The sequence below is a fragment of the Eurosta solidaginis genome, chromosome 2, assembly GCF_040869045.1.
Source record: "Eurosta solidaginis isolate ZX-2024a chromosome 2, ASM4086904v1, whole genome shotgun sequence".
In the NCBI taxonomy this organism is placed as follows: domain Eukaryota; kingdom Metazoa; phylum Arthropoda; class Insecta; order Diptera; family Tephritidae; genus Eurosta; species Eurosta solidaginis.
The window spans coordinates 273,089,780-273,115,048 of NC_090320.1; the positions used below are offsets into that span (position 1 = coordinate 273,089,780).

General features: G+C 38.0%; 1 protein-coding gene across 2 annotated transcripts in view; it reads right to left on the reverse strand.

Annotated features, from left to right (window-relative positions):
- Positions 1–25,269, reverse strand: part of robo3 (roundabout 3) — a 344,494-nt gene that overhangs the window by 37,342 nt on the left and 281,883 nt on the right. For both annotated transcript variants that reach the window (XM_067768104.1, XM_067768105.1), the window contains 4 exons: positions 12,413–12,697; positions 8,464–8,604; positions 6,468–6,599; positions 4,946–6,286 (listed from right to left, as the gene is read on the reverse strand). In XM_067768104.1, the coding sequence (XP_067624205.1) occupies positions 4,946–6,286; positions 6,468–6,599; positions 8,464–8,604; positions 12,413–12,697 (1,899 nt within the window). The remainder of the gene's footprint in view (positions 1–4,945; positions 6,287–6,467; positions 6,600–8,463; positions 8,605–12,412; positions 12,698–25,269) is intronic.

Genomic DNA, 25,269 nt, shown 5'->3' on the forward strand with positions numbered 1-25,269 from the left:
CCCATGTCCCTTTGAATGCTTTAACCTTTAAAACTACGCAACGGATTTTCATGCGCTTGTTTTTAATAGATAGAGTGATTGAAGTTTGTAGATTGTATAATAACATCCATTAAATAGTAGAGAAATACTGTTATTTTTGAAGTTTCTAATGTGATGTTTATATGTACGTATATAAGAGAAAATGGTGTTAGTTACACTATTTATAACTCAAGAACGGACGAACAGATTTGACTGAAAATTGGTGGAGGGGTAGCTTAGAACCAGGAGACGGACATAGGATACTTTTTATCCTGTTCTGGATAGGGTCTTGAGATCACAACGTGGACCTGGGTAATCCTGGGATATGTTTGTAAAATGTGGGCATCAAATAAAAGCTGTTTATGGGTACTTTGATACGGGGTATTTTTCGTACCCGTGGGTGACTAGGGTCTGGAGATATAGGCCAAAATGTGGACCGGGGTACCCCTAGAATGTGTTTCTAGAATATGGATAACAAATGAAAGCTGTTGATGAGTGCTTTAGTATAGGGTAGTATTCATACCTATTGGTGACTAGGGTCTCGAGATTGAGGCCAAAACGTGGACCATGATACCCCTAGAAAGTGTTTATAGAAGAAGGATAACAAATGAAAGCTGTTGATGAGTGCTTTAGTACAGGGTAATTTTCATATCTGTTTGTGACTAGGGTCTTGAGATATAGGCCAAAACGTGGACCAGGGTAACAATAGGATGTGTTTTTACATTATGGGTATCAAATTGAAGCTATTGATGTGTGCTTTAGTACAGAGTAATTTATACCGCTGGGTGACTAGGGTCTCGAGATATAGGTCAAAACGTGGACCCGGATACCCCTAGAATGTGTGTAATATGGATATCAAATGAAAGCTGTTGCTCAGAGCTTTAAAGTAATTTTCATTGTGATATTCGATTTAGTCGCATCAACCTGGCAAAACTGATAAATATGCATGCGAAGCCGAAAAAAAGCATGAATTGATAATACCCACATACCTATTTACATACGTCCTATTCGATTTGTCTGAAATTTGGCATATAAATTTGCCTTTATTAGTATTTACGATCCTTTTTTCGGGGAAGTAGACCAGAGACGGGCTGGGAGTGCGATTAGGACTAGGATTGGGACTAAGACTCGGAGTGGGACTGGAACTCGGAATGGGACTGGAACAAAATACATGCCCCCCTGGGGGACTGGAAATAAGGGATGAAGAAGAATTGGAAAAACTTGAGAGAAGAGAAAAGGGGGAGGGGGAAGGAGAAGGAGACTGAGAAAGAGATAGAGTGAGATGAAGATAGAGATAGATGAAGCGAAAAAGACGGAGGGAGGATTGAATAAAATGATTAAGAAGAAGTGAAGAGGGGAGGGCAGAGTTGGAGAGAAAAAGCTTATTAAAATGTATGCAGGTAGACCAAATTTAGGGCAGAATAACGTGTGACGGGTCTGCTAGTACATATATATATAGCTATTTGATAAACTCTGTGTTCTTTATTACTAAGTAGCAGCAATCTTATGCGGAGCACATATGTACTAATGGGTGTTGTGCTGTTCTAGATTGTGTTATGGTGGGTGATGCTTTTATGAAGCCGAGGCAAAAAAGACTAACTTGAATTGGAAAAAACTTGTATAAACTAAGCAATAACTTTTTGAATGTACCAACAAATTCGAAGCTAGTAAATTGCACAAAGGAAGCGCTAGACTCATGCGGACTCTGGTTGGCAGCAGAAAAAAACATAGTTGATAACCTAAAGTTAGTTTTGAAATCTTCACCGAAAACATAACATCAAAACAGGTATTCAAATATTTAGAAAAAAGGTTAGACTCCTGACTTGCGCTATGGGCAGTGATTCAAAATACAACTGAGAAGGCAACACAACAGGTAATGTTGCTTACCACGCTGATGGCATTTATCGGAGGACCGAAATCAAAAGGAATCCGCTGATGAACATCATCCTTTCCGCGATACTGTACGGCTTCAACGAAAAATACTTCGTAAGGAGAATCCTTGTCAGCTTATAACCGTTTTACATCGAATTGGAGCTCTTAGGCTGGGTTTCCGCTCATCGCACTGTATCAGAACTAGCCCTACAAGTGGCTAACGATACAATCTCAACTGTCCTAGTAGCCTTGAAAAGAAGAAGGTTATGGAAAACAAAAAAACGAACGGAGCAAGCGCGCATGAAGGTCGCAAGCACAGAGGGGAAGAAATACACTTTGTGGCAAGAACGGTGGGATAATGAACAACGAAGCAGATGGACAACGAAACTGAAGATTTTGAAGCATTAAACTCAGGAAGCTTTGACGAGATAAATTACTATGTTGCCCAAATTTTCTTCGGACATGGATAGAAAAGAAGGCAGAGGGTCGTTGGATAAAAGGCCGAATATCCTAGTGCGCTATTGGCGATACAGTTTAGGACGCTGGTGAATACACTCGGACACTCGTTAGGGAATATTTATGACACTGTGTTAATAGCCGCATATATTGGATGGTACGAAGAACTGGTACAACAACAACAGGCTGAACACATTTTCTTCATATTACTTACATACTTAATTAGCGCCTAACCGTTTAAACGGTTATGGCTGTCCAACAAGGCGCACCAGTCGGTCCGTCTCTCTGCCAACCGGCTCCAATTTGTCAAAGCAAAGGAGTTTAAATCGTTTTCCACCTGGTCCTTCCAACGGAGTGGGGGCCGCCCTCTACCTCTGCTTCCATAGGCGGGTTCCGATAGAAACACTCTCTTGGCCGGAGCATTATCTTTCATTCGCATAAAATGGCCTAGCCAGCGCAGCTGCTGCGTTTTAATCCGCTGTACTATGTTGATGTCTACGTAGAGCTCGTACAGACCATCGATAAATTTTTTTCGGTACTCGCCATTATTTATTGGCAAGAGTGATTCTTCGCTGGATTTCAGAGCTGATGTTGTTGCTAGTGTTGATGATGGTTCCCCAATAAGCGAAGTCTTTTACTATTTCGAAATTATGGCTACCAACAGTAGCTTGGTTGCCACGGCGCATATGCGCTGACTCTTTGGTCGATGACGGCACGTACTTCGGTTTTTCCTCATTCACCATCAAACCCATCTTTACCGCTTCTTTTTCAAGTTTGGTGTAAGCAGAACTAACGGCGCGGGTGTTTAGGCCGATGATATCAATGTCATCAGCATATGCCAGTAATTGCACGAATTTGCAAGAATTTTCTTCAAATGCTCCCAATGAAACCAAAAGCGACAAATCCTCGAGGAAAATGTCGGCCAAATCCCTGTTGATAATGCTACAGCAAAAACGCTGAGCGGCCGATCCTTTGGGGCCAACAAATCGTAGAAACCACACTCAGAGCACAAAAGCCAGACTTGCACGCAGGAACAACAGAAGGCTATTAAAAAGATAAATATAAAAATTTGACCTGTCTTTGCCCGGTATTTTTAATCCAATGTATTCTGACCCACTTTGTTTCCCAGTTACTTATGGTTTCCCTACTCTGTGCCCTTGTGAGTCCATATATGCAACAGCTCTGAACCACAACATGCTACAATAGTAGCCTGCTTGGCTAGGTAGTCTGCCTGTTCATTACCGTCATATCCCTGATGCCCGGGAACCTTATTTTTGGCTCCCAGATCAATTAGGACTCAAATGCACACATTCCGCTAGCTAAGAAGAAGTTGTGTAGGACAGCAAAGCACGCAATGCTGCCTGGCTTTCTGAGATGATGAAAGTGCTTCTCGGGGATAAGCATCTCCGTAGACATTGTCTACTGCAAACTTCTATTTCATGATTTTCTGGCTGAAGAATAGCGGGGTGGCGTCCCTTCGCTATCGATTTCTTGATGTTCGACCTATAGATACCAGCTCCCGCCATCAAATTTTCATTCATACGTGAACCAGACCTCTGAGTAGTGGCCAGTATATGAATTCCCGGTTTCACAAAGAGTTCTGTCCACAACGGACACCTTGCAATTTCATGGGTTTCTAAGCGTAACGGCCTTTGTATCACGGATATGCAATATGTATGCATTTGCTTATTACTTTAGCATTCCCTTTCATGTTTCCGATCTTTAGCTCGGAAATATTTTGAAGTCTTAGTGCAGCGAGTGTTGCCTTTTTCTTCGTTGGAATAGGGATGTGAGGTATTCCCATATTCTTCAGGAACCATAGACCATCGACCAGGTGCATTCCATGGTTCCTGAAGATGACTTCAGAATGAAGTCGAAATATCGATATAAATAAAAATTGACAAATATATGTTTACATATAATTATTTTGTGGTTTAAATTCTATATATTTGATTTGGCTTAGAGCTGGACTATTTTTTAAATAATAAAAATTAGTCGAATAATTTTTTAAAATATTTCTTGACCCCAAGTCTCTTTAGACTGGAAAAAGAGGCTCAAGGATCCAATTTGATATCGTAAGTAAGGAAAATGCCGTTACTCCCTTATATTAATTGGAACTTCAGAATGTAAACGAATGAATTTATTTTCCTACTGGGTCCACATATTTGACGAAATTTAAATGAAAATTGTCGTACAGGGCAATGTCATTTCTGGCGATAAATCACTCATTTAAAGCTGCTACGAACAAGGGGCAATAATAGGATTCAATAGGGAATATTTTGGGACTAAGCATAGGTGCGGGTGTGCTATGCGAGTAGTATCTATATGTGTAGAGTGTTGGCTATTTTATTGTTTGCGCTTTTTGTTTTGTTTTATGAATGTGAAAATGTAGAGTCTAAGCAAGTAGCAAGCACATAAAGCTCTTAAATGAACAAAACTTTTGTATGTATGTGTGTTTGTCTATGTGACTGTGTGTGTACTCTCCTCATATGACCGCTGCCATCAATGCAATCGTGCGACATTTCTAAAGCTCATTGAATTTCGTTTCCCATACATACTCTATACGTTTTTCTCTTCTCGCTCCAATTTCACTACTTACCATCCTCCAAGGTGCGCACACGTTTCGAATTTGATGGTTTGCCTATGATGCTCTTGTAAAATGGCACAAGAAAAAACTCATATACACTCGCCTTCTCCAAACCATTTACAGTACATGCCGTCGCACCGCTACCCGCATTCAATATAGTCATCATTTTGTATTCGGCTGAATGTAATTCACGCGCATAAATATAGAAACCTTCTATATACTGACCACTGTCTATGTCCCAGGCGAGACGTACTGTTGTCGAATCGGTGGCATTTGCTTCGAGCAGCTCGACTATGTCATTTGTCTGTAGCACAGCTTCCGCTTCATTGAGTAGTAATTCTGAAGTTGGCGCATCGCCTACAGAACGAGCGCTACCACCACCACCACCCACGCGAGCACCCGAACCCGCACCAACTAATTTACCCGCTGTAATTGGCTCCGAAATAGGGCTGGGTGGTGAAAAGCCATGCACATTTTCAGCGCGCACAATAAACATATACGCCGCACCGCTACTAAGGCCTTCAACCGTAAAAATGGGTTCACTCAAGCGCGCTGCAATTGGTATCCAAGTCTTACTCTTATTTGTCGAATACATTTCAACTGTGTAGCCAAGTAGTGGAGACGCGCCTGCTTTCTCGCTTGTCGGCCAAACAATTGTGAGCGCATTAGCGGATGCATTTAGTACTGTAGGTTGCCCTGGAGCTATGGGACATTTTGCTTGTTCTGGCGCACGATAGAATTTAATATTCGGATTTGTTGGTACTTCAATACGTAGATAGCCACTCCATGTTGATTTGCCAGTGCGACTGCTCGCCACACACGTATACAAACCCTGATCCTCTTTACGATCCAAATCGGAAATTATCAAATCGCCGGCAGCTGTAATGTTCACCTTGGCATTTGGATGCACCGGTATGCCATCACGATACCAAGATATTGTAGGATTAGGTAAACCAATAGCTTTACATTGCAGCATAGCCAACGATTTAACTGGCAGTGTTTGATTGACTGGACCGGCAATTATGATGGGTGGCGGTCGATCTTCTTGTGAGTCGAGTGTTAGTTGCGCGCGTGTTGTTATTGTAGCAACTTCGTTCATTGCATTACACACCACAATCAAATCACGATCGGTGCGTTGAGAATTTGTCAGCGTCAATATCGTATGTCCCTCTTCGGTCATAATGCTTTGGAAGCGATCTAAAGGCGGCGCACCCGGAAATATAATAGTACGATTATTTTTGATTGTCCAAAAGAGTGTGGGACGTGGATTCCCGCTGGCACGACACTCAAATGATGTATCTGCACCCAGTTCAACAGATTTGCTTAACGGACGTTGTATAAACTTGGGTGGTGCTATAAAGGCGTACGGGTTACAAGGCACGTTACGGTACGGTATGAATGGTTGTGCAGCATTGGATTATTTGGAATATACGAATAAATTGGCGTAAGTATATCTCAAGTGCAAAGGTTAACTAATGTCGCTAGCATCTAAAATGTTTAAGGGTTTATGTTAAAATGAGAAAATTTTACTTACCATAAACTGTAAGCGTGCCCATTGCTGAAATTGCACCAACAACATTATCTGCTTCACAGCTATATTCACCTTCGTCAGCCACGGTTACACGTTCCAGACGCAGACTACGATCTTCTAGAACACTCACGCGATCTATGGAACGGAAGAATGAAATAAGACGAGCATAAAATTTAAATCTTGCGTAAGAGTGTACATAGTTGGGCTAAGTAAAAAATCAACAGATTTTGAGTTTCACAGAAGTTTTCTGTTTAACCGAAATAATTGGGATCTTTTAATGTCGTTTAGTTTTACGCCGAAGTGTTGGATATATCCGGAACATTTTTGGGATTTATTCGGAAATGTTTCGTAAAAAAAACAAACTAGGCTAAACCTGGGTTTAGCATAACTTCGCTAAATATATAAAAATTAGACTGAAAATGGCCCAATACCGAAATTGTCTCCATACTAAGTTTGACAAAAATAGCGGAAAAAAGTTCCGATGTAGATCAATTATCCACTCTGTAGGAAAATCAACACAACAAAACTGGTTTCTAATTAGTTCGGGACGATCTCGTGGTATTTATGGGATATCTTGAACTATTTCGATCTCATTTGTGACCAATAGGCGACCTTTACACAACTGTTTCCAAAATATTTTTGAACTCATTTCTAGCTCCTTCTGAATAATTTTCAAACAATTTCGAAAACCTTTGGCGGATTTTCGGTATAATCTTCAATTACTTTGATGATTTTTCGGGAATACTTTGATAGGGTACTGAAAAGGTTATGAAAATAATCCCTAATTAATTCAGAAATACCCCAGAAATTATTCCGATTTAGTGCCGAAAACAATCCCAAAACGTTTCGGAAGCGCTCCTGCATTAGTGATTGGTCGATCCCGAAATCTCATCTGAAATGTTAAGAAAACTGTTTCGAAATAGTCCACAATGTAGGGATCACTTCAAGAAGAATTAAAGATCAAATTTTGGTACTATTTGTGGGGATCACTTCGAAATATTCCGAAGTGAATTCTGAATTGGTTCAGAAGAGCCTAGAAATGAGTCTAACATTGTACAGAAAACAGTACCGAAAATATTTTGACTAACAAAATGATTACAAATATTATCCCGAAATGTTTCAGAAACTTAAAAAATACGTCAACAATAATTGCGAAAATAATAACGAAATGTACAGGAAGGGATCCCGGAATAGTTCCAAAAGGTTCGAATATTATCTTTAAATATTCCGGAAAAAAGTCCCAAGAATGCATCTAGGAGGTCTCTTTCATTCTGCTTCGACAAATCGCTGGACAGTCGCATAGTTGGTGTTCCAAAGCTTTGTCCGACTTTGGAAGCTTGTTGCTGCACCAAACGTATTGTATTCCCAGCGCGCTCGTTTTTTATGTACACCTTTAGTTCAGTACCTTTTAAGTACCCCAACTAATCTGAATATATTGTGCGATAGCGACGTGCTATTAGAAACTATATAGGGCGGCAATCACTTCCATGTATTTATGAATTCGATAACTCAGTCAGAGAGACTTGTTTCTTGATTAGTGCCAGAGGCGCAAACACCCTCTTGATTTCTGCGATATAAAAGCCGATCCACGCTTTACTTATTCATTAATTATTTTCTTTCCCTACACGACCATATCATAAAAACGCTATGTCGACTCTCTAGTAGCTATTCCAAATTTGAAGTTGTGATTATTTCGTATGATCATTGCTTCAATTGACCTTGATTGGTCATAAGATCAATTGAAGTTATGGTAGTTGACTTTATGCCATCTTTCTTATAGAAATTTTAGGTATACTATAATAAATTGCGAACTTTTCCTGGTATGGACATACAATTTAGCATTATATAATTTCAGGAGTTCTACTGATGAAACTTTTCTTAAATTTCAAGACCACTTTTATATCAATTTTCAAATCAATAAGATTCGAACTGCCAAATTACTCTTCTCTTAATACAAACAAATCGCAACATATTTCTGCAAAATTGCATTTCAACTTACCCAATGGCATATTTCCGCCGGATGCTGTGCGCAACCATAAAACATCTGGCATTGGATCACCGCCAACACGGCAAGGGAATGTTACTGATGAGCCTTCCAGCACTGTTTGGTCATGTGGGCCACGTATGATAAATGGTTTCACTGAAACGAAGTAAAAAAAAAAAGTTTAAAAATAACAAACATAAACAGTGCCAAGAACAGAAATTCTAGCAAAAACAGTGAAAGAAAAAGCAATCTCTATAAAACAACGGCTTTGGGAAAAGCAAATATGTACGTGGCAAACGAAACTAGTGCAATTCTTTCATAAATTTACGTTGTGATCATAAAAATGGAATTTGTGTACTTGTGGTCAATACACATGCAGGTACGAACCACTAACAATGCCATATGGATATGACACCTTGGTGTGTACGAACTAAGTTGGCTGTGTAGCTGCCATCTGTCAGTTGACAAGTCAATTTTGTTGCCATACAGTTGTTCAAATTTCTAACAAATATAACGACACGAACACCAACACTTACGGATGTTTGCACGTGACGTTTTGAAAAAATATACAAACTTACTTGAAGATACAGGCCATTGGCGTATGCATTGGGAGAGCATGAGGGACGCCTACACCGTCTTCAACTCGACAATGGGTTATACAATAATTGAGATATGGAATTTTTAAACCGGTTAAATTAAAACTCAAAGTACTCTTAATCTTCAAGGAGCAAAATTAATCTCGATTTTTCGAAAGCCAAACACGACATTTCAATGGGCAATAATTAATCAATGATTTGTTGAAACTCCAATAACGAAAAAAAGGCTATAAAATACAAGAACCTCACCATCCTTCAAAATATGCTGCTCTAATAATTTTCAAAAAATTTCGCTTAGCAGACGTTCACATTGATGACCGCATATGGACCTATGGAGACTTAGAATTTTTTATCGAATATGCCTCCGCTGGATCGAAGGTTGTTGAAATATATCTATGCATAGCAAATTTCACCAGCAAAATAATAAAATTTCCTACACCCACCTAGAAATATGTATTTTTAGCAGGAAACTTTTGTAAATAACACTTCTTTTCCAATAAAATCAACGGATGTTCTTTAAGCTAATTAGATGGACGCAATATCTTACTATCTACCAATGTTTCGGACCCTAGATCTAGAGAAAAACTAGTGTGTTTCATAATGACTTATCAGAAAGAGGTTAAGACCTAAATCAATGTTGATTCCAATCTATACAGATAGCTCAAAAATGTAAACGGGAACTGGACTAGAATCAAAGCTTCTGTAACTAAAGCAGTTATATTGTTTCCAGGTCCCACGTAGTACCTTGCAGTTGAGTTATTTGGGAGACTGCTATAGGAGAGTTCAGCACAAATAAGGAAAACAATACAACCATCTATGTCGCCAGCGAGATTGTATGTTGGGCATTACAATTAGAAACGTGAATTAATTTGAGATTGTGAGGAGGTGGCGTTTTCAAAATGCCTCAACCTCTCCGGAGGTCTTTGGACACAGAAGTATCGAGATTTATGAAATTCCTGATAAGAGAGACGAGAAATGAAAATAGTCGACCGACTAGAACTGCGAACTAGGAAAATCGTACGGTTGCGGCTCCGATTGAAACTCCTCTTCCAGATTTGATTAACAAATTTAAAACTCGCTCCGGTTTCAGTGACGTTTCCTGCGTCAGTACAGGGTTCGGTTCAGGCTTGATTTTAGTTACGTTCTTTCTGGCTTTGAATTTGGCGCAATTACAGAACTGCTTCGGGGTTCAGTTACATTTCCGGTTTTGGTTTCGTTTTCGGAGTTGCTTCCAGTTTCAACATTACTTTGAGCTTGTATGTAGTTTGATTACTGGTTGATTTAAGATCCTCTCTCGTTTCCGGTTCCGTAATTATATCTTTCATGAACATGAAATGGTATATTAACTTGGGTCCGATGTTTGTAACGTTGAGAAATATAGAAGATAGACTCACCATTAAGTATACCGAATTGATCAGGGCGACGAACTGAGTTGATATAGCCATGTCCGTCTGTCCGTCCGTAAGTCCGTCCGTCTGTCTGTTTGAACGCAAACTAGTCTCTCAAATTTTGAGATATCTCAATAAAATTTGGCACAAGGATGTATCTTTGTATTATATTAGACATTTGTGGGATCAGGTAGGATCGGACTACTACAACATATATCTCCCATACAACCGGTCGTTCAGATAAGACGATTTTGGTCATTCCTGCTGCAGTTTAGAAAGTATAAAGGCGGCCACCGTGGTGTGATGGTAGCGTGCTCCGCCTACCACACGTGGGCAAAGCAACATCAAAATTTTAGAAATAAGGTTTTTCAATTAGAAGAAAATTTTTCTAAGCGGGGTCGCCCCTCGGCAGTGTTTGGCAAGCGCTCCGGGTGTATTTCTGCCATGAAAAGCTCTCAGTGAAAACTCATCTGCCTTGCAATGCCGTTTGGAGTCGGCATAAAACATGTAGGTCCCGTCCGGCCAATTTGTAGGGAAAAGCAAGAGGAGCACGACGCAAATTGGAAGAGAAGCTCGGCCTTAGATCTCTTCGGAGGTTATCGCGTCTTACATTTATTATTTTTTTAAACGTGAAACTCGGTGATATATATTCTAATATATCAGAGAAGATATCCTGAAAAAATCACTTTGATCGGAGCTGTATACAGTTATATCCCATACAACCGATCATTCAGTAGAAAGATTTTTGGCAATTTCTCCCTTAAGTTCCAACATAAAAACGTTAAACTGGGTGATATTCATTCTAATATACCATAGAAGATTTCATGCAAAAAATCACTTTGTCCGGAGGTATATGTATATAGTAAATACCTATCCCATACAACCGATCGTTCAGCTAGAAAGATGTTTGGCCATTTTTCCCTTAGTTTCCAATATAAAAACGTGAAACTTGGTGATATATATTCTAATATATCATAGAAGATTTCCAGTAAAAATCATTTCGATCGGAGCTATATATAATATATATCCTATACAACCGATCGTTCAGATAAGGGGGTTTTTTGCCATTTTTTATATTTATATTAAAAAAGTTTAGGTATGTACATCTGTTCACTATATATTTCTTATCTTATACAGCGCATTAATTGGAGATTAAGAATGGGATAAGATTATTGTTCAGCCCCATACATGAAAGGTATGATTTTTTCGGCACAGCCGAAGACAGTCCCGTCCTTACTTGTTTTTTTTTTGGTTTTGGTTTTGAATCCTAATCAAGATTGGGATCAAAACCAAAACTAAAATTGCGACCAAAGCCAAACGAGTCTCTATTTCTATTTCGGTTTTGATAAGGATTTTCGGTTAAGTTCCGGTCTCGAATCAAGTTTCAGTTCCGTATCAGTTTTAATTTAGGTCTTAATTCTGGTTTTGATTTCCGCCCTTGATTCAGGTTGCAGTTTTGTTTTGAGTTGCGCAATTCCCGTTAGGGTTATGTTGGTTCTCGCTTTCGGTTTTAGTTATGGTCGCGATGCTGGCTTGTTTAAGACTTCTATTTCCATTGCAGTTAAGGATTTGCGTTCGGTATTTATTCCAGTTTTGATTTCGGCTCTGACCTATAACTCTCTATTACAATTTCGGATCCGTTGTCTTTCTCTATTCTGGTATTGGGTTTTGGTTTCGCGCTCGATTCCAGTTAAGGTTTCGGTTCCGTTACCGGTCTTTATTCCGATTTAGTTTCCTGAACCTTTTTCTATTCCGGTATCGGGCTTGGTTTCGCCATCGATTCCAGATGAGGTTTCGGTTCCGTTACCGGTCTCAAATCCGCTCAATCTTTGGAGTTTGTTTTCAGTTTAGATACTGGGTATGGTGTCGGCTTCAATATAGATAAATATTTGCATGTATTTACCCTCTCTTTCACCACTGATCACAGCTTTTCTATAGATACACGTTTCTCTTCCACCTCATTCTAATACTTAAACTTACCGTGCACTTTAAGCGTTGCCAGTGTTGATTCTCGTACACCCACAGGATTCTTGGCAATGCATTGATATTGACCCTCGTCGCTTTGACGTGCATCCTGTATAGCCAAATTGCCACCATCAACAATGCGCATACGTTTCGTACTATCCAAATCCAATTTCTGGCCACCTTTTTTCCATGTCACCGTCGGTTCGGGTATGCCGCGTGGTGCGGAACATTCCAGCAGCGCCGTGTCACCTTGTGCTATGCGTGTATTTTGCGGTTCCAGACGGAATTCATCGCGTAGCACTAAAACCGAAGAAGAAAAAGGAAAGTTAGGAAATATTATGGAAATTTTTGATATGAGTTAAATGGTTTTTTGCACTTAGTGTATGAAATGTGAGTGTATGTATGTGAGACTATCAAGAAATACCAGGAGATTGTTTAAAATAAAAGGACCAACACTCTCAGAATTTTTTGGTAGGTAAGCGTTTGTGTGTGAGTTAGTTGAAGATATGATGCACATGTGTGTGTTTCATACAATAAACCAATTCTTATTTAGCGCTGGTAGCTCGAAAGGAATCGTACCGGCAGATCACTTGTAAGGTATCAGGACCGATATTATGTATGTTTTTTTTTTCGGACGTTGTGGCAGCACACTGCCCTCAAGTGGCCAGATAAAACCAGGCTAATCCCGTTATTATTTTTTTTTATTAATACATAATATTTAATTTTTATTCCAATTTTATTTATGTTTGTAATTTATAATTTTTAATTTTTATTGTTACCGAGTCTTTGAGAGGTAGTGGCTTCTTAAGCGTCGAGTTCTAAAACTGCTCAGCTACAGAGAAACTCCTCAGCTGAGAAATATAGATATACAAAATACAATAGATAAAAGTGTAGATATGATTTTTTAGTTATTAAAAGAAGACAGAACCGTTTTTTTTGTATAGCAAGCAGCGAGTCCGTGTACAACTGACGTTTTGTAGTTTCGGATTTGTTCGAAGTCTGGGGACTAATTGAACTAGGGCTTCCCCAATACTTAGTTCAAGGAACCTTCTTTAAGTTTTCTAGCTGTGTCGTGCATAATGTGCGGTATGGGAATGGCTAGTTTGGGCCTCTTCAAATAATACCAGATAACGCTGCGTTCGCGTTTTTGAAACCAATGCGTTCCTTGGCTGTATGTTGTACGTATCCAGCAGTAATGCAATATCTATGGAATCTTCTACCAGACGTAGGTAGGTATTGTAGATTTTGGAACAAAATTATAGAACTATTTTGGTAATGTATCTCTAAAATTGGTTAGTATGATTTTAAGATCACTTGGAATAAATGTTTTATAAATATTTCAAGATCCCTTTGGGCTTCATTCTACATATATTTTCGTGCTTATTTTGGGAACATTTTGGAATTATTTCAGGATCATTGGTGAGGCTTATGATAAACTAGCACTGCGCTGCTGCCCATGGTGCCATCTCTGAATTCGGTATAGTAATATCTCGTCTACCAATGATTAAAGTCTATTTTACGATGGCTAGATTTATTTAAGAAATCAGTATTTATTCAAAAGATACACTTTATTCGTTTACAGGCATTGTTTAATACTTCCGCTACTCTTCTTTCTCAAAACTCAACCTTTATCCTTTTTCTTATTTGTATCTTTTCACGTAGCTACCACTCTTCCTACCTCTGTATCTTTACCGCCTAACCGATTGCCACCACCTCCGTCCACCTTTACCTGTGTCTCTCCCGTCCCTGTAAAAGTTCCTTTTCCTATCCTGGAATAGTTAAAAGATTGTGTTAGAAACTTCAATGTATTTCACGGCAGTGGCCGTGCGTGGTGTTAGCGTGTTCCTCCTACCACACCGAGGGTTCTAAGTTCAACTCCCTTGCAGAGTAACATCAAAAATTTGGCACTCGAAAGTGATTGGGCAAACACTCCGAGTGTATCTCTGTTATGAAAACTTCATAGGTTCCGTTCCGCCAATTTGTACAGAAAATCAAAAACGAACACAAATCAAATTAGAAGAAAAGCTCGCCCAATCTCCTGGGGGTAAATCACGTCAAGTATTTTTTTAGGTGTTCTTAAATTTTCAAAATTTTCGGATGATTTGCTTTAGCTTTTCTTTCATAAGGACCTTCTCCTGATAATTCAAAGCAAACGCAATCGGCTTATATATTTTGTCAAAATTATGTGAAATTGGATTAGAAAGAAAAAGAAATTGAAGAGGTTTTGTAGCGCAACTAATTCAAGAGGTTGTCAACACATTTTAAAGCTTATTTAACCCAATTTTCTATTCAATCCATTTAGCAGGCAAAGCTCTGGTGACCCCAAGTTCCTCAAGGAGGAGCTTGAAAGACATAAAAGGTTCAACGTGGTCGCATCAAATCTTTGCCACAATGGTCGGGCTAGTAATATAACGGACTTTCAATATCGATAAAGCTTCCCAAAATCTTCGAGCAGTTACAACTTTCTTGAGTGCAGAGTTTTGATGACTGTAGAATGGTCGTTTTCAATGCTTATTTTCGAAAAATAACTATCTTACATCTTTGTGATTCGATATTTATTCGACATTTCTTATTGCTATTGAACAGTATGCGGCCACCGTAGTGGGTTCACGCCGCTTGGGTGCACGCCCCGGGCAAAGTAACATCAAACAATTTAAAAATAAGTTCTTTCAATCAGAAGAAAATTTTTCTAAGCGGGATCACCTCTCGGCAGTGTTTGGCAAATATTTCAAGTGTATTTCTGCCATAAAAAGCTCTCAGATAGATGAGCTTTCTGCCTTGCAGATACCATTCGGGGTCGGTATAAGACAAGTAGGCCCGTCCCGCCAATTTGTTGGAAAAATTTAAAAAAGGAGCACGTGGCAAGAGAAGCTCGGCCTAAAATCTCTTCAGAGATTATCACGCCTTACATTTTTTTATTTATTTAACAGTAAAACTGTTCAGTACTTTACACATACATACACTATTTTTTCTTATCAAAACTATTTCTCTTTATACCATTTTAACAGTGCTTCGCCAAATTTTGTATGAGAATGGGCAAGGCGATGTTACTGGCATGCATAATCTTGAATTAGAGGCATCTATATGAAGAATTTCATTGTGCCGCGGCCTTCAGCGACTGACATTCAGTAAAGCTATAGTTAATCAGTTTTTGCTTGTACTTTAAGCCGTAAACATCTCATGTGTTAATTCTATGCTAAAATTTTGCTCTCGATTTTTTTTACACACAGAAACTACTTCTAACAAGTAAGGAAGGCCAAGTTCGGGTGTAACCGAACATTACATACTCAGCTGCCAAATTACAGCATTAAAAACTTTTAAATTACCTACTTTTAAAAGTGGGCTATGCCACGCCCACTGTCCAAAATTTTACTAATTTTCTATTCTGCATCATAAGGTCAACCCACCTACCAAGTTTCATCGCTTTATCCGTCTTTGGTAATGAATAATCGCACCTTTTCGGTTTTTCGAAATTTTCGATATCGAAAAAGTGGACGTGGTATTAGTCTGATTTCGTTCATTTTAAATAGCAATCTGAGATGAGTGCCCAGGAACTTACATACCAAATTTTATTAAGATACCTCAAAAATTACTCATGCTATCGTGTTTACGGACAGACGGACGGACGGACATGGCTAAATGAATTTCTTTTTTCGCCCATATCATTTTTATATATAGAGGTGTATATCTATCTCGATTAGTTTATGCTGTTACGGGGTACCGTTATGGGAACAAAATTAATACCCGTATAATGTGTGAGCTCTGCTCAGCTGAGTATAAAAATGTTGCCTTTGTGTTTGAACCTCTGCTAGCTTTGTGCAACACTGGTGTATACGGTTGTACTAAGTATGCTTATATTAAGCTTTTTATATCTATGCCAACACAGTTTTCTGAATGTTTGGGGTTTATATCCTTCGATTACTTCATAACAATTTTCAAGAATTTAACTTACAGGTATGCAAAGTTATAAGCCTTTTCTATTTTTAGGCTATAATTTTTTTTTTATTTCTTCGTTCAACGGGATAACTTTTATATTGACATTCTAAGTCAGGCTTGAGAAATTTGCCAACAGACTTAAAAAAAATGTGACTTTTCTTAAACTCAAATTTTTATAAACCATTTTTTATATAACAAAAACAATTGTACAAGCATTATGATCATGTCTTTCTAATTAAATACAGATAATAATATTGAGTGAACAGCGGAAGTACTTATTATAAAAGCAATGCTATAAACCCAATGTTACTAAGCTCTTGGAGCGCGCCTATAATTATTCCACACAATTAGGATGAAAAAGCATGTAGAATATGTACATACCTAAATAGCGAATAAAGATTTAGCAAAAAAAGGCAATACTTAGAGACCAATTGCAAGCAGCGGGGCATTCATATGACTGAGTGGATAAACGCATCTGACTTTACAGTAGTATGAAATATGAATGCGAGTGTAGAAGTTACGTGGGTACCTGTCAATGGAAGACCACCGTGGGGTTGGGTGTATCTTAAACACTAATCAATATCCGTTGATCGGCGGCCCAATAAGTTGGTACCAATCGGCTGAATTGGATGTTCAAATCAACCAGCCTCGGTATGGCCGCGGAGGACTATTTAATCCCGATATTCCATTTCGGGTTAATGTCACTCGGTGGCACGGCAACTCCACCGAGATTTCCGTGCTTGTCTCAGTATCCCCCTTTCATTGATTTTGTTATCCCAATATCTGATTAATGTATTAATCAACATGAGATATGTGTTTTGTCGCAATTTAGGAAATGTGACCAACCTTTTCTGCCCAGCCGTGCCACAACAATGCATGATACATTGTTGACGACAAACTGTTTTGCTTAAATACTGCTTAAGGCCGCACTACGTTGACGTACGCTATGAGCCATATTGCGCATCATTTTTGTTCCATTTTCACTCCAATTATCTAACTAATTTCCGCTCCAATTTTCACTCCAATTACACTCCAATTTTGCACCATTTTAAATGCCATCCACAATTGAGGGCTGTGGTCAACCTTTTCCGAGTACCTGCCGCGAAACCTCTGGTTCGACACCTCTTAAGACCATACTACGTTGACGAACACTATGCACCACCTTGCGTTTCATTTTTGCTTCAATTTCAACTCAGATATCACAATCAATCTTCGTTTCAATTTCCGCTCAAATATGCACTCCAGCATCACTCAATTTACGCCCCGTGTTTCATGCACAATTTAGGGCTGTGGTCAACCTTTTCCGCTCAGAGACCTGTAGAACCGAGTACTTGCCCCAGCAACACCTTCGAAAAGCAGTTCGCCCACTGCTGTCATCCGACATACTACGTCAAACCTTGCCACAGTTTTGGATGTGGCGTCCGTTCTGCGAACGCCTCCTTTCGCAATGCATTCTAAGGCAGCTTCAAACATCTCGAACTGGTCCACTCGTACAATTATTGATTGTTTTCAGCTGACGATGGGCATACGTTTCTCCATTGCGCACCGTATTTGCTCCGATTGTCACAATGGATGTGACCAACAATATCGCCTGCCCCTAAGGGTCAGCTTTCAATGAAATAAGGTTTATTGAGACAAGCAAGAGACAGAACTCCCTTGAGTTTTGCGTCCCCAAGGGAAAACTATGTCTACTCAGAGCTAGTCGTAAAGTGAGACCTGAACACAAGCATCATGTGATGCAGTGCACCAGATCACAACTGGCTTATCCTCCTCCCTCGCAGTGACTGTTTTTAAAGACAATGCTTAGGATTCCGCAGGCTATACGCCGCGTCCACTCTGCTCCCTTTCGAGTAAAGTCACCTTACTCATGGATTGGTTAGCCATGGTATTATGGTCGCCTCTTACGACCGATATACCTACCGTGGGCGTTTCCTACCCCTAACCCACAGGGGGAATAAAGTATGAATGTTGGAGATTTCGAGATCAATACTCAGCTCCCGAGAAGCTAGCTGATGAAGAAGTGCAATTCAGAAACATGTCCTAGTAACCGTCGCCGTTTGTTAACTTTGTAGTTTTTCTCTAATATTAATAACAAAAACAATTGCAAAAATCAATATGAGCATGACTTGCCAATTAAATACAGATAGTACTATTTTTTATATATTTTCTGAAAATGAATAAAAAAAAAACAATAACATTAAAAGAAATTAACAACAGGTCCGAGTCGCACTCAGTAAATAATTTTGTTTAATGTAAATTAATAATTATTGAAAACAGACATGACACCTTTACTTCACGTTTTTATAGAGCACTAATCGACTCCCAGTACTTTAGGCATAAAGAAAGCCTTATACATGCATCCTTCGCTGTCCTTTTATACCGATTTCGAGTGAAAGTATAATTATTTAGCGCTATATTTCTTCAAAGGAATTTCGTCCAATTTGCGAGGAGTATACTTAGGAGAAAGTGCGATATTAATTGAAGCTCACATATTGTTATTTCGAAATGTCCTGAAGGGGCGCCTTACATATCTCCTATTGCTTGTTTGGAAGGAATGCAAAATTATTACAAAAACTGTTCCAGTTAAGTAAGAGGTAGCTTACTCTTCAGCCTAGAATATATTATGGCGTTTATGAGCAGTTTGGACACATCACTATACCGCTAGTAAATTAATGCCGCACAACTACAAGAGCAATGTTAGCAGATGAGACATAAGATATATACGCACGTTCGTGTGTGCAGCGAAGAGAGTATACAACGTTATATACACATATACACAGTAAAAAAGAGCGCAGCTGACATTACTCACACATATATAATAAAGACAAAAGCGAATATGAGTTGCATGAGGTGAATAAAAGTAAATAAGCAACTAACAAGCAGGCTGTTTGCAAAAAGTTTAGACCGTTTGAGAAATAAGCAAACGAGGCAACTGAGAGCTTAAGGCGGTTTGATTTTACCACGTTGTAAGTGAAGTAAGCGAATAATTTGAGTTGTGAAGGTCTACTATCGTAGTTGTGCTCTAAACAAAGATTATTTTTCAACAGAAAATTTGTGTTAATTTGCTTAACAGAGAGCTAGGAACAGCCGAGAATTCTTAAGATTCATAACAATGTTTTGAGTTTCAAAAGTGAGGATAAAAAACAGTTGGCTTTAATCGGAAGTAATTTGACTGACTCGAAGTTATCCACCACTAGGAACTTCAAGAAAACTCAAAAAGTAGTTTCAGACTCTAAGTGTTAGGACTTAAAAAACATTTATTAATAATTTAATTAATATTACGGAGATTTTTGCACTCAAATTAATGTTTATACCGAAAGAAAAATTCTTACTTATTTTACAGAAATTTACCTTAATTCATAGAAATTTTTTTAAAAACTGTTTTCCGTTTTTTAGGTTAGCGTTAGTGTTTGTCATGCTCCGCCAACTTCTTTGTTGCATCCAATTACGTTAATTACAAGTTGTCAAAAGTTCGCTTAAATAAATTTGAAGTTTTGTTGTTTTTGAAATCAGCGTATATGTGATTACGTGCATACTCTGACTATTCGAATTTTCAGCAATATTTGCACATGGTGTGGCATGTATCTCTCGTATTTAATAATCCTTCCTCTTAAAATTTTTTACATTGTGCTTCAGAATTTGAGCAAGAAGTTTGCATAATATTAATTAGCGTTTAGTTGTTTTTGTTTTCAAAAGAATATAACTACGGAAAAACGTCGGATATATGAATGTACACTAGGATGGTTCTTATAAAATAAATTTTGGTCCAGATTTTAAACGGTTAACTAGTGTGGCAGGGGAGACAAAGTTAACATTGCTCTATAAAGACTTAAAAACTAAAATTTTATTTTTTGGGTTTTAACACAGAAAGTCGATATAACTCCAGTTCGCGATGTCATATATAAATTTCAGTAACGATTAGATAGGGTGAAGACGTGTTGCACAGAGACTCAGGCTTCAATTACCCTATGAAGACTTGATATACTAAAATCTGAATCTTAACCACTCCAACCAATCTAACTACACCCCTAAATTGCTTCTTATAGGGACTTAAATTAAGATGTGTTATCGCCAACTAGAGTACTATAAGTTTTGAGTGTTAAAAATTAAAAAAAAAAAAATAGAACATTGTATTTTTTGAGGCTCCATAGAGCAATCTTAACTTTGAACCCACTGCAGGGATGAACTTTTACGGTTTCCAAACTGAATCAAAAATTATGCCTCATATTTTTGATCTAGGTGTAATCGTCTGAAGGTGTGAAACTGAAAAATATCGATTACTTGATTTATGAGGACCATCCTGTATTATACATATTTTTCTCAAATTTTCATCTAAACACGCTCAAAATGCACTGCGGAAATGTGATATATGTAATCGAGCATTCCGCGGTTGGGACGGGATAACACATACGTGAATTATCATTTTTCTACCTTACTGAATGACAAATTATCATTTTTCTACCTTAATGAAAGACAAATTATATTTTTTTAAGGCAAATTATTTGGTGCGTTAATATTGGATAGATTAGGTAAGGTTGAACTGGCTGGTCCACGATGATCTCACATAGCCTGAATGAGTTCATAGTGCTACCTGAAAACCCCTATCAGAAAAAAGGACTTATGTTATAAAAGACCTTTCCCTTGGCAAATATTAGAAGCTTTCTCGGACCTATGCTACTTCCTGTCTCTAAGTCTGATAGCTGTGCCCAGGGCCGAATTAACCCTCAACGGGGCCAAAGGCAACCTTCTATTTGGGGGTCCTTTTTCACGCCCGTTCCCTTCTTTTAAAAAATACAAAAAATACATACTTTTATCTTTCATAAAAATTTGATTGTCACAATGTAATAAGATCAATAAAATTACTATCTACATTTTAAACATATCGTTTTCTATAACTGTTTTCGGCAAATTCATCAATTATATAATCAATATTGATTTTGTTCAATAAATCTGACTCAATGCAAAGTATACCTAACACCTCGAGTCGCTCTTGTCGCATTGTAGCTCTTTCAGCAGCTTTGATTATTTTTAATTGCGAGGAGGATCGTTCGGCAGAACAATATGTGCTCATTAATGTTAAAAAAATCGGAAGAGCTATTTCTGTGCTAGGAAATACATCAGCTAATTTATCTTCCTTTAGAATCTTATGACAAGAATAAATGACTATGAGTTTATTGTGCATCAGTGTATCTTGAATTCACGTAACTTTGGAATTGCTTCATTTCAATAAAAAATTCTTCCAAATCTCTAGAATAAAAACGAACTGAGTTATTTATAGCTTCGAGGAAGTCTCCATCACTTAGAGAAAAGTTGATGAGAAATGCAAATCTCTCTGAAACTTCCAAACACACTTCTGCACGTCGCACGGTGGGGTATTTGATCAATCTAGCTGGCCAAAATTAAAACAGCAGTTATTTCTGTTCAAAAAGTGATTGTCTCACTTCATTGTTATGAAAGGAAATATTTGACAGTAAATTCACGGTGTTCCGCGCAGAATTACTGTGGATTGGCACCCCGGTTTCGGATGGGTCCGTAGTCATTTTTTAGGCATTACGTGGGATATGTCAATATGGATATCAAACGAAAAGTATTTTACTCCGCATTTCTGTTGACATTTTTAATAAGGGTTGCCGCTTAGGGTTGCCATCTCACCTTCTTTTTTATATTTCTTTGTATATCCACTACCATCTCGGAAACCGCATAACCGATTTGAATAAAATTTCGTACATCGATATAGTATTACATTTTAATACTTTTCGCCTAGGTGTTGCTACTGAGGATATTTTCACAAGGTTGCCACCTTTTTCCAATAATGGTATCAGTCTCTTACAAAATTGATCACCACTCAAAAAAGCGCGGGCATGCGCAGCCGTTTTTGTTATTAAACTTTGAAACAAACACAGGCTTATATATTGCCAAAACATTACTTACATGATATGCCATGAACAAAAGATATATCCTTTTATTTGAAAGTTTTTTAAATAATTTATTATTGAGAAGTAGTAGTATTACAAATAGAATAACTCAGTTAAAACATGCGGTATAAAAAATCTAATATATGAATTAAAAACACATTTACCTCTCCTAAAAAACTGTTACTAGATTTGATTAAGGCTAAACAAGTAAACAAGTATTTAGGTTAGAAGGCTATACTGTTTTTTAGTCCAAAAATACATCGAATTGCACACAATTTCTATACAAATTTAGATGTGCGCGGGTAGCTCCGTTGATGTTGCAGATGGGTTTTGGGGTATGTATACTATTCAGTGGACATTTAGGAACGCCAGAGAGTATATTTAAAAAAGTTTAATATTTTGAAAAATCGACTTTTGGCCACCGTTCGTCGTTTGATTTCACTGTGTATGTTGTCGATGATTTCAAGGAAATCTTTTGTCCTAAAACCATCGCGAAGCGAAAATTCTATTTCTGGACTTCTGGAGCATTTCCGTCATTAGGTTGGTTTTTCCTACGACGAGTACGTTTTACGATTTCTGTATAACCTACACCAGGTTATAATTGTTTTGTTTTTTCCTCGAAATCATTGAACTTTTCACGGAACGAAACTAAACTATCTTCTTACAATCCATGCAAAAAACCACACGTTTGCAAATCTGCTTTTTCACTTTGCTATGACTTACTCACTGAACGCATAGCAGTCAAAATAGAGTTCCATAAAATCAACATAAAACCAAATTCGAATTTTTGCATTTTATTCGCGATACACGTCGCTTCATTTCGAGTATCAGTATTTTATGATTCATCATCAGCAATGATTTCTAGAGCCTCTAATATGATATCAACTGAATCGTAAACTGCATTCGTCGCATTCGAATGTGATTTCGAGCTTGTAGTTGACAATGTCTTCAAAGTTTTCTAATTGTTTATTTTATTTTTTAATTCGCCCCAACGATAGCTCAAAGCGGAAAAAATTATATAATGTCTGCATAATGGCGAAAAATTCTACTGCATAAAAACAGTACTTCACAGCATGTTCTCCAACTAAATTAAGGGAATGCGCGTAACAGGGAACATAGATCGCATTCTCATTCAAACCCAATATTCTTGCTTGCACACCTTTATACTTCCCGGACGTGTTTAATGCGTTGTCATATTATTGTCCTCTCCAATTTTGGATATTTAAACCACGGTCTTCAGTAAGAAACTTTAAAGTTTGATTAGCTAGACTTTCACCAGTATGACCTTCCAACTGAAGAAAAGTTATAAACAAAGGAAACACCACTGTGCTAATCGAAAAAGAGAAATATATATCCAAAACCGAGGATCTCATAGAGGAAATGAAATGTCGTAGAATGAGAGAGGATCCCACAGATGAATACCAAAAACAAATCAAAGTTGCTATAAAAAATGCAACAAATATAGTAGATTCTAACATGGCACATAGATTGGTCCAAATGAACCCTTCGGCTCCTCCACTGGTTGCGCTACCAAAAATCCACAAGCCGGACACGCCAATGAGGCCCATCATTAATTTTAAATCGGCACCATGTTACAAACTGTCCAAATATTTAAAAACGATATTGATAGACACTCTGGAGCTAAGGAACGAATATGCAATAACTAACACAACAGAACTAATAGAGAGACTCGAGACCGTAGAGCTAACAAGAAACAGCAAATTGGTATCTTTTGACATAAAAGATCTATACCCATCTATACCACTATCGGAGACTTTGGACATAGTTAGCTCAACAATAGTTCGTAACACAAAAAACAAAGTAAAAAGTGTGCAAATCACAAATACGCTAAGAACCACTTTACGTCAAAACTATTTTAAATTCAACAATAAAATATATAGACAAACAAACGGTCTTGGAATGGGAAGCCCCACATCAGCAATTCTTATGGAGGTGTTCATGCAAAATCTGGAAGAAAAGTACATACAGGAGCTGAAGTCCAAATTAGGCGTGTCATTTTATGCTAGATACGTGGATGACATAATATGCGTTTTAACTACTAATAACGAAGAGCTCGTACTGGAGTACCTCAACAAACAGCACGGCAATATAAAATTTACAATGGAAACCGAAAAAGACGGAGGAATCAACTATCTAGACCTCACGATAAATATTGATAAAGAAGCCAAAAGATTTAACTATGACATATACAGAAAGTCAACGGCCACCGACACAATAATACACAATACCTCAAATCACCCTCAAGATCATAAAAATGCAGCATTAAGGCACTTGGTACATAGACTTGAAATAACACGTCTTACACAAGAGGCATATAAGAGAGAACTTGAGGTCATATATAATATCGCTGCAAACAACGGATATAAAAAAGCACTAGTAGATAAGCTCAGAAGGACAAATGGAGAACCAAAAAGAAATAATGAAAAAGAAAATAATAGCTGGACGACTATGACATATACTGGAAAAGCAACATATAAATTGGCAAATTTCTTTAAAAAATACAACATTAACACAGCATTCAAAACATCGAACAATCTAGGGCGAAAACTAAGAACTAACATTAACTCAGAGGATCCGTTTAGCAGCCACGGCGTATACAAGCTTACCTGCGGATGTCAGCATAGTTACATAGGACAAACAGGACGGCAAATAAGAACGAGGTTCAGAGAACATATTAGAGATCACAACAAAAAATACGGAATCCAAACATTATACCCGAGTCTAACTTCGCGAATCACATGGTCGAGAATGAATGTTCCCCAGCAAACATCAATAAAACAGTTAGGGTTCTTCACATACAAGAAAAGGGCCGACGTCTCAACGTACTCGAAAACATGGAAATCTACAAACAGAAAACATTCGACGGTAGAATAATAAACGAACAGATAAACACCATTTCTGACACAATATTCGAGCCTTTAAAACTTGTTTACAGGAAACAACTTAATCACACAGGTACAACAGACAAACGCACAACAACAAATAAAAACAAAACAATTA